At 37.4% G+C, this 11223-nt stretch overlaps 1 protein-coding gene and 1 long non-coding RNA gene across 2 annotated transcripts in view; one reads left to right on the top strand and one right to left on the bottom strand.

Moving 5' to 3' along the window:
- Positions 1-1092: 1092 nt before the first annotated feature.
- On the top strand, positions 1093-7780 carry LOC110046702 (uncharacterized). The gene is made up of 2 exons (XR_002296412.2): positions 1093-1509; positions 7074-7780. It is a non-coding gene; the product is annotated as an uncharacterized LOC110046702 (long non-coding RNA).
- A 1575-nt stretch (positions 7781-9355) lies between these two features.
- Positions 9356-11223, bottom strand: part of LOC110046701 (uncharacterized) — a 6036-nt gene continuing 4168 nt past the window's right edge. The window contains exons 3-4 of the mRNA XM_089282957.1: positions 10154-10750; positions 9356-9638 (exon numbers count right to left, since the gene is read on the bottom strand). Of these exons, the coding sequence (XP_089139083.1) occupies positions 9448-9638; positions 10154-10750 (788 nt within the window). The 3' untranslated portion in view covers positions 9356-9447. The remainder of the gene's footprint in view (positions 9639-10153; positions 10751-11223) is intronic.

Below are 11223 nucleotides of genomic sequence, written 5' to 3' on the forward strand. Positions count from 1 at the left end.
AAGAAAGGCCTCTGATAAACCAGATCAGTTGATTTGTGCTGTTAATCAATTGCTTTGTTCAATAAAACGGAAAGAAATAGTCGGAAAATTTGAGACAAAAAAAGGTTCTCGTCATCTGGACTATTTTTTTCCCACGCAGCCGTGAGATTTTTCTGTTTCAAGGGCAAAATTGTGTTATCTGTAGTTTTACAGTTTCATTTATGGAATATTATTTGGCATCTTATAACTAGAAAAAAAAAAAAGAGTAAAACAAGAGCCTTGGTGGCGAGAAAAAAAACAAAACAAAATCAATCACTCAAAATTAATGATCACGTGACTTCGACCTTACAGCCAGCTAACGGAAGGCCAAAGCATGTTTATTTCTGTAGTTCGTACAATGCAGTGTCTTTCAAGTGTAACTAAGGAAGTCTGACGAGAAATATTCAAAAGAATTATTGTTTGCTCTGGTACTTTTCTCTATTCAGCCACGTTTTCAAGAAAAGGAATTAGAACAGAGAGCTATTATCCATCAATTCTTGATAAAAATCGGAGGAAGAGTGTGCGAGCAGGTAGAAATCAGCAGACCGGAATACCGGAACACTGAACAAGCGAGCAGAAAAAGACAAAAGGCTGGAAAGGAAATATAAATGTTAATTGGAAGCTATAGTATTTTTAAATAGACGCCATCTTAAGAATCATCTCCCTTTTTTATCGATCGCTGGATAATAGATTAGAAACTTTGATGTGCAAATGACGCCTCCCATTCTCTATTAATAAAAATGGAAATGTCAAGACAGGTGAATCAATCAACACTGGCTCTTTCTGGGATTTGTTTATTGACGATAAAACTTAAACGCCTTTTAAGCGCCTCTTTCTTTATTCCAATGCTGAGTGTGTTGAAATATTCTTGTAACACGATCTCGCATACATGTGTTAAAACATAAATTAATTGGTTTTCTCTAGTCGTGGGTGTTTTCGGCTACGTGACCTTCAAATATTCCAGAAACCCAGTATATAACTGCACAGTACGACTTCTGGCAAGCGGGCGCTTAATTAAGATAATACATAATTTAAACCTTAATTGCCACCTTTTAAACAAAGTATTTTGGAGTCTCTATGATGTACACCGCCCACAGTTAACGACATAAATGCCCCAATGATCACTCTAGAATTGTCTGCTGACGCTGAAAAGAAAACGGATAAAAAGGAACATTTCATTCAAGAAAGCTTCAATTGCTCTCAACATTGCACTGCAATCATCTAGCAAGGCACTCTTGAACGACCAACTTTAAAACTGTACCCATGCACACGAAAATGAATAGCAAACATTTCTTTATAACTGCTGTGTTACTTTTAGCGTTGATAGGCATGCCATTGACTGTGAAAGGTTCGCCGGAGCAAGTGGCGTCGACAAGTAATACAGAGATTCGCAATTTTGTCGAGATTCCATATAACACACCCGAGTTATTCAAGCGTGTTTGCGGCATGCATTCATTCAAATGTGGTCGACGGCGGTCATCAGTTATCAAGGTAAAAAAGCCAATTTCCATTTATATCAAAATAAGTTTTACTAGGTTGCCGAACAACTCTGATCCTTACAGAACTACTTTCAGTATATCTTATATTTTTAAATGTTCACATGTACACGGGTATATGGACGTGAACACACTTTGTTTTTCACTTCAGTGTTTGTTCTTTGAGTATTAGCCAGCCAGGAATTAAAAAAAGTAATAAAAATAATTTCTAATATATATGGTAATTGTGGTAGGTAGAGAGTGGTATGTTACAAATTATCCGATATAAATCGACCATCCTCCTATAGTTTTCTTTGTCGTCGATGTGCTTGTTTTGTCCCCCCCCCCCCCTTTTTTTTTTTTTGCTAATTTCCCATTATTTCTGGTGAACGAGCCGTTACAGTGAGTTAAATTTCACCAGGTTCACCTGTCAATATAACCTAAATCCCAAAGTTCTCTGATGTTACACTTTCTAGCTTGCGAGACAAAACTAACATTGATAAACTTACTAGAATCCAAATTTTACACCAATTTTATTCTCTCTCTTGTTAATGCCTTCCAAGTAACGACACTAAAAAAATAAAGTTTATGATAAATGACAATTTAGTTTGTTGTGCTTATTCTGTTTGTTTGTTTCTGCTTTTTCTTTCACGAACTATTTTTAAGCATCGTTCTCAGGTTTCGTGTCTTTTAAAATTTATATTTCTCTCCTGTATTTTCTTTTTGCGAGTTCTTATTATTTTACATCATATTTTTAAGGCTCTGTTGTAGAGATCAACACAACAGGAAAAAGGAACTTTAATTCTCGCCATTGCTTATAAATTGAATGGGTCACAGAAATAACACGAAATTTTGCGTTCCGCCCGGGCAGTCTAGTTTGGGCTGTAAACAGGCGTTGATCATAATTAATTAAGATTTTCTAGAACTTATTTGCTTTGTTGTTTGTAAAATTTTCTCTGTTTATTATCTTTGCATCTATTTCTTTAATACCTGACATTTTGCAAAAAATCTACAAATAATAAAAGTAACATTACCGTTTTAGTATAACAGGGTTACAACATGCATTAATTTTCCTTTTAAGAAATTTATTAATATTTGACAAATGACATTCTGAAACAGTGCAGCCCGCTTTTCAAGAACTGCCTCCCATAATTTCTTCCTCCGTCTGTCTCTTTATTTATTTTTTCTTTAATTTCCCAATGCGTAAATATACTTTTTAAAAGAAAATATAATATATACACCCAGAGCGCATTTAAAGTCAAATAACCTCTCAACTTGAATACAGTAGCTAGAAAAAGAAAATGCTTATGTTAGAGGTCTACATAGTAGAATACTGTTTTTGAGTCATATACAAAATAGTCATTATGCCTGTCAGGGAAATTCGCTGAAATCGGAACAGGCAAAGAAAATCCAAAAAAATCAAGCGTTTTTAAACGTCACAAAAATTATAACAACAGGGGGCAGGTGTAGCAGAGTGATAATTATTTCTTAAGCTATTGATTGTCCTCCAATGAAGTGTTTCGAATGAGAAACACATCTGTCAATTAACACGGAGTGAATGCCTTGTTAGTTTCAGTAGCTGGAAGCGAAACTTCTTAGTGAATTCGTGCTAATACTACCATGTAAAATATTAATAGTGTATGTAGTTATTTCAAAGAGTTAGTTCATGTTGACAAATATTGATGTAAATTCGACCAAGTGGGTGGTAAAAGAAACTTGCAATCGATCGCAAACGGTATCTGTGGTCTACCTTTCGACAAAAGTTTTAATCTGTAGAACTCGCCCTTTTTCGTACTTTGCCATTTCTACATCAATAAATTGTTGTAAATTAAGTAGACATTAAGCTCAATACAAGAGCAATGAAAGACTTATAGAATGCTCACTAACTTTTAATTCCTGCTTTTCGTAAAAAATATTTGATGCGGCTGGAGTAGAGAGCACCTCAATATTTGACAAAGTTAAAAATCTACTCTCGCTTATACGTACATGTACATGTAGGAGTGAAGCGACCTTTCAGCTAAAAGCATTTTCGTTCTTCATAGTTTTCTTTTTGCCTCTCAACTTTTGGCCAACTGCAAATGATACATTAAGGTTTCACGAAAGTACATCTGATGAACTAATGCGTCACAACTCTTACTTGACTATTTATTGGGTGTGTTGCAGAGGAGACTCGGAGAAAACCATTAGAAAAGAACTATAATTGATTTAAGAAGCTTGCGATTAGCATACAACTCCTATTCAGTTGGTCCCTAAGAGTGCAAACCTATTAGAGAGTTCGTGACGTCGGGCTATTGGTGTGACGTATATATTAGTCTTGACGCCTGCGCGTTGAGATCTTTTCGAATCGAGAATTTAGGCTAAGCAATTTGCAATAAGTTTATAAAGGTTTTTATGACAATGAATGGAAAACTTAAGTCTTAGAGGTTAAGGAAAGATTAGTAGTTTTAACCTCACGATCAGCTTAGAATCTCCAATTCACTTTTTCACAGATCATTTTGAAAGTAATCAAACTTATTTAATGGCATTGTTTCTCTCTTTCTCTCTTTCTTCTGGAGGAAGTTCGAATTTGCCCTTAGTGATCGTCTTTCCGCGTAAAGTTTCGATTTCCTTTTCCATACTGACGTGAAAAAACAAACAGAAGAATTTTCGTTTTTCATTTTTTTGCAATAGGAGAAGAATAACAACGACTGTCCCATTCCGAGACAAAAACATAATAAATTTATTTAGCTTACGGATGTTTAGCATACGGAGGAAACACAACATAACGACGTACTTTTTCAACAAGCGCAAAAAATATATATCATTAAGAATCAAAGGCTCCTTGAGCCAGCTCATGGATGAATAGTTGACCTTCGTGGCAAAACTATTTGTGTGAAATGTATGTCACCTGCACGTTCATTCTCTTGAAAATCAAGTCATTTCATGTGAAATGTTTTGCACGAGCATTTGTTCTAAAAAAAGAGGCAAACAGCAACCCCGAAGTGGAAGTAGAGTCTGCATATGAGCCAAGTGGCCCATCAGGCCAGCACTTATCCCGGTTTCTGTAGCATAAAGCGGCTAGGAGTATTTCTACTACCCCCTGAATAGAATGCTATTCCACCGCAGGGTTACCCTACAATATTGCCAGTACCTATTTATACACCTGAGTGGAAAGAGGTACTGCAAGAGTTAAGTGTCTTGCTCAAGAATACAATACAATGTTCCCAGCCAGGGCTCGAGGCCAGACTAATCGAAGTAGAAAAGAAATAGAAAAATCAAATAACAGGTTGTTTTCACAGACAGCTTATGAATTTTAAAATGGATAGTAATTAATTTTGATTGGAGCTGGAACTTTGTTATTATATTAACTTGTACATGATGTAGTGTCAAAGAATAGCAACAGTCTGTTTCAAAATGAAGTCATGAAATGAGAGTTCACCATATTTACCAGTCAGTCCAAAATTGACAATATAATTATGTGTATGAGTCGGCAGTGCATTTTGGGTCAAGGTAGATATTATTGGTTATGGTCCTTGTTCAGTTAACATTATAAAACAGCTGTATAACAATGATTACTATTATACAAAAATTACAATAAATGATTTTGAAATTTATTTTAGACAATCAACTTGAGAATGCCAGGACCGCCAAGAGTATTGGCAAGATATTGGCAAAATCTTGTTTACTTTACGCTAAGTCAGACATAAACAATTTGATTGCAGCTTGCGGGTAAATAGGAAATCTATAGGAAAAAAAAAAAGTATTTCCTTCAATATCATAAGAATGATTTCAGACACTGTTGTTTCAACCATGAACCTAAAGTGAAAGGAATGTTTTTATTTAAAATTTTTAAGGTTTTTTTTTCTATAGAATTATGTCCATGGAGAGGAGGAAGGGAAGTAACAACGTTTTATAGAAGGAGGCTCTGGCTCAAGGTCAAAGACCTGTTCATTTTACAATGTTTTTGACAGGAAAGGCTTTCCTTTCATATACATGTAGCTTCTAGCCTGAAACCCCTTTCACAAACCTAATGTGGCCCACTAGATCTTATTTCTGGGATAAATAAACAATTAATGTTTGAAATCCCTGTCCTATGAAGTCGTATGATACCTCCAGCCTGAAAAAAGTGCACCTTTAGTCAATTGTAGGAAGAAGTCCCCCAGCTTGGTGCATTACAATTATAAGGGTACTACATATTGTAGTGCATGTAGGTAAAATAAAATAACAATAATTTTCTTTCTTGGAAACAAAAATCACGGTATTTTATTCCTATATATCTTGGTAATTATTTATGCTAATCTCAGTAGCAATGCAGTAATATTCAAAAGAATTGCAGAAACTCTACATCACCAGCCACCATGCGTTCAGCTTTTTGACACAACTGAACAGTATATCTTTCTTGCAAAAAAATGGATCTACGCAGTCTCTTGAACGTAATTTGTTCATCCATCACTAAAATATTTAAGTGTATATTAACTCAATCGTACATGTAGGTTGACTTGCATATCATCCGTGAAGAAACTTTTACTCTGGTCGAACTGCATGGAATACAAAAGAAATGTAGCGTGAACGACAACAAAACTAAAAGATATGGCAATTCTATATATTTTCCAAAACAAGCTTACAAATTTCGAACTTGCCATACTAACACAGGCACAATTTCAACGTGTGCATAAAAAATAAAAAAAAATTAAGAAACAATGAAACCAAAACCCAACATGACGAATTTACGTATACCTTGGACTCCACGACGAGAGAAAGCGAGTGGAAATTATCAAATTCTCTTGCCAAGAAAAAAAGCTACGAGCTTAACTTCTCCCATATATAATCACAATCTCACTTACTGGCTTTGTCTTCCCGGGTGTCTTGTATCAGTTCTTTGACCTTGCCGACCGTGTTCTGGCGGGTCTACGTGTGAGCAAACGCCGATAGGCAAATACCACATATTTACGAAAGAAAATCACATAAAACCAAAATGGCCGACTTCAATCTTTCGAGGTGTTCGACAAACTCGTACCCAGACTCACGAGTTATCGGGCAAAAATGTACGCCTTTCTAGTCCCCCTCGTCAAAAAACCTTCCTGAAGACGACTGAACACTCTTGGACAAAAACAATACTTGGCAGAGGACGTAGGAGAAAATTGTTTAATCCAGGTTTGGTGAATAAATCAATCAGAATGGAGTGAGTGAGCGAGCGCCATCCAACTGCCTCCTACGCTCATGGATGTTACGTCGTCAATGAGCAAAAAGGTCAAAATTAAAAAGAAAAACAAGCAAACAAACAAACAACAAACAGAAACATCCATGACCGAAATCGTTTTTCTCACGCTGATTCTTTTCATCACACTGTCTGAAAAATACCTGACGTTCCCGCTGATAATCTCCCCGGGGTATAACCATGCAAGTAGTTAAGTATAAGTAGTCCTCCACCCGGCACTCCCGTAAAATCAATTCTCCCTGGGATCTTTGCGTTTCAAAAAGTGACAGCTACATGTAAGGTAACTGTATATGCTACAGACACAATCAGCAAATTTGGCAGTAGGCAACTTGAGATGGATGTGAAAGTTTTCTTTAACACGTGGTTGACGTATTTCTTTACAGAAAAGAGGATATTCAAGAAGGAAACTTTAACTTAGACGCCAAGAGCGAATTCAAGGATTTTTGGACAAACGGAAATGGCATTAAAGACATGGATCACATCAACGCTGCTGCAATTAAGATACATCAAAGTCAAGCAAACGCATAAAAAGAACCGGGAAGATTGCATACATTAACAATAAGAGGCCAGTAAACTAGACAAATTTCTCCTTAATTCTATTATAATTTTTTAATCTTAATATTAAATATTTTTGTGCAATGTGCAATGAAAGGTAAGGTGAGGTAAAGCATTTATCTATACACGATAAAGATGTAACAGCAACGCTGATGTGATCGTGTCTAAAAATTATATAACTATCTAAAATCCCATCTACAAGGTATTTACAAAAAAGAGAGCTATTGATTACAGAAATAATACGATAAAATATAAAACTAAAAAACAATAACTGAAAAAAGTTTAACTATATATGATATTTATAAAATGTAAAATCCACGCGGCATTTTCCCAAATGGTCTTTTAAAAGTATGTAGTGAGCCAATATTTCTAACTTCATTGTTAAGCTTGTTTGTTTCAAAGCTTGGCCTCAACATAGGCAAAAAAAATGAACTTCGTTAGTGTATTGGTCTTAGAGCATAGAATATTAAAACAGAACTTTTATCTGAGAATGTAACTCGTCTAACGTTTAACGAATAAATCATGAAGAGGGGTAGGTGCAGCGCCATAAAAACAGTTGTGTCCGAGATAAAAACAATAAGCACTGACAATACGTATTGGCCTAAGAGGCAACCAGTTTGCAGCGTTTAAAACTTGTTCCGTTGGTACACCTATCCAGGTGAGTCTTCGCTGCTCTCGCATGAATCCGTTCAGTATCGTCAATATCTGAATGAGCTCCAAATGATTAGGCCGTAATTTATAGATCGTAAAATGGCCTTGTAATAGAAATCTAACCGAACGTTAATCCGTAAAAAAAATGAAATGATTTCAGAAGATTTAGTTTCTGTATTAATGTCTTATTGAAATCTTAAACATACTTGTTTCCTTTGAGGTCACTATCAATTTCTAAGCCTAAAAACCTAGTAGAGGCCACTTGTGAAATAATTGAGTGCATTGCCGAATCTGGGTTAGATGAACATAAATTCGATCTTTCTAGGATGTGAGGTGAGCATATTATTGCGGTACCATCTGGTGACTCCACCAAGAATTAAATTGAATTTGCTGGTAACCATATCAGGAGTACATGTAATCAGGGCGCAAGAACAGAGACTTTACATTGTAAGAGCAATATAAACATTTTCCCATGTTTCCATCGATTTATGTATTTAAAAAAAACAAAAAACAAAAAAAGAAAAAAAGAAAAGAAAAGAAAAGCAGCTTTTAGAAGGACTATAGAAAGTGTAGAAAAAACTGCGGTTCCCACGAGCCAAGGTGCCCATCATGAAGCTCGGCGCTTATCTCCGGTTTCTGTAGCATGACGCGACTAAGAGTATTTCTACTTCCCCCTTAGATGGATGCTCGTCTATCGCAGGGACAACCCCCCGGACCCATTTGTTACAGTCGAAGCTCTCTGATACGGACTCCGAAGGGCAGAGCGAAGTGTCTCCATAGAAAGGTGTCCGTATTGGAGAGGACAGTATGATGACGTCACTTTTAAGTCTCCACTGACAGCTTGGAGTGTTTGCATTTGTAAATTTGAGTTTTGAAAACTAACATTTTGACATGTTCTGGTATTGGTATCGCTGAATGATAAAGTGTCAATGTTTTATAACCTCCGACAGGAAACGGTACATTCCGCAAATTATCGACACCTGGTCCCTGGAGTGTCCGTAATAAAGAGGTTAAATTTGTATGAATTTGCTCCCCAGGGTCGAGATTTAGTGTCCGTTGTCCGTTTTAGAGGCGTTTCTTTAGAGGAAATGTATGAGAATTTTGTTGGTTCATAGGAAACTGTCCGTATTAGAGAGGTGTCCGTATGGAGAGGTTCGATTGTGCCTAGCTGGAGAGAGGCACTGTGAGAGCAAAGTGTCTTGCCCAAGATCCAGAGGCGAGCGCACTATCCATGGGGTCACCACGCCTTCACATGAAAACTAGAAAAAGAGATCCAGAAAAAACTTTGATCACTCTCGTCAGTGGTTGGTGTACACCGCATTGCATTTCTCGTTCGCCCAATTCTATAACGACGACTTAAACACGGGACAGGCCTTCTCGATCCATGTTCAGTGAGGAAATGACCCTGAATGCTGAATGGGCGATAATGTTTCAGAAACTATGTTAGTTGACACAGAAAGTGAGTAAGTAATACTCTTTTATTTGCCAAACCGCATTTACAGAGCTATTGGCTGGTATTTGCTGATGTAACCACTCAATTACAGATGATTATTAATTGATAGTGACAGTGTTCCTATCAGTGGTCATAAAACAGACGAACTGGTAGCCGTTCATGTCAACATTCGCTGCGGACGGATCATTAATCAGATTATAAGAGTCATCAGTTCGGGTGACACTGGTCTCGCCAGGCTTATGAGACCATCTACCATCCCTATCTCTACGGTACCAGTGGAAATCGACACCTAGAGAAACGAACAAGATAAGTAAGTATTCAATTAACTAAGTTAGTAAGTATAAAATTTGGTCACGACAGGCGAAAAGTACGAATTTGGTCATGTCTAGTCGTCTGTAATTTCCAAAGATTTTCGCCAAAGATAATTGCGAATGATCGTCTACAGATCTATTATTGTTACTGTGAACTACAGGCCTAATAATAATTATAAGCTACAAGATCGCTCTTTGGGTTCACGTTATATCGGTCAAGTAAAACAAACTTGTTCTTAAAATATTTTTGGCTCATTCTATGCTTTAGAAGCCGGAAAAGCAGCCCACACGAAGAACATTTGGTGGTGAACTACGTGTATAAAGGCTGAAAATGAATAACTAGTACTCAAACAATCAAATTGCACAGTTTGCATCTGAATACTACTGGAAAATTCTATCCACTGGAATACTCTATTCTATTGTCAAAAGTTTATCTCAGTGGCATAGGAGAATATCGTCGAATTGTGGATTACTAAATGTGACTTGCACTTACCGTCCTCAACTACAAGAGCCACCACATGTCTTGATCCTTGAGGGAAGTTGCCGTTCGCAACAACCGCCAATCCATCGGCAATTGAAGCAGCTCGCACTGCAGCGGCAGTTATTGCGGCATAGATTCCTGTTGAGCCTCTTCCAGGCTGTGCAAAGGTGTTGGTGATTTTGATGTTTGCGTAATTGTAGCAGTTGTTGTTTCTTTTCACGTTTGCGTCCATAAAAGGAGCTGGGTCAAACAGCGGTGCATAACGTTTCCTTCGAAGTTTTTGGGGGAGTACAGTTCCGGCCTTGATCGTCTGCAAAGTGCGCGCCACGATCTTATCTGGTATCGCACCTTGTGGCATGGTGGTGAACAGAGCTTCTTGAAGATCCACCGTTTTCGGACCCAAAATCAAGCGCTCTGCCTGTTCGTATACTACGATGAACCCCTTGTAACCCAACCTTGCTGGCATTTCATCTCTAGTGTGAAAGGTTTTAGCCTTTTTTGCGGCAACCAGAAGGAGTTGAATTTTCACCAACTTCGGATGATTGCCTGGAATCACCCATTCTGGATCTTTACGCCCGGAAAATATCCCCATAGTTACTGGAAGTTGTCCTAAGAACAACAAAAAAATAGCAATAATATCAGCAGCGGTAATCGATTCTCTCAGTCTCCTGCAGAACGCATGATGCCTTGATCTGCTAGCCCCTATGGTTATTCCAGGCAGCCAATACTCTAAATTGTATTATCTATGTTTTCTGTAATTACGGTTGAACCTCCCGTAAGCGCTTACGGGATGTGGTCGCTTACGAGAGCTTAGACCATCTTGGGTCACAATTTTACCTCATTAGCAAATACAGTCGAACCTCCCGTAAGCAAGCACCCAAAATGTCAAGCCTAGGTGGTTGGCTACGAGAGCTTAGACCATATTGGGTCAAAATTTAGCCTCATTAGCATATGGTAACTGCAGAGACCCATGTTTTAAATGTTTGTTCATGTGAAAAGTCAATTTCGAGAAAAAATCCGGTACTTACCATTAATATGTTCTCCCCTCTTGTACTACCAAGGAACGTGATCATATTACAACA

This window comes from Orbicella faveolata, unplaced genomic scaffold (assembly GCF_042242905.1).
Source record: "Orbicella faveolata isolate gen_17 unplaced genomic scaffold, um_ofav_v1 contig_12, whole genome shotgun sequence".
NCBI classification, from domain to species: domain Eukaryota; kingdom Metazoa; phylum Cnidaria; class Anthozoa; order Scleractinia; family Merulinidae; genus Orbicella; species Orbicella faveolata.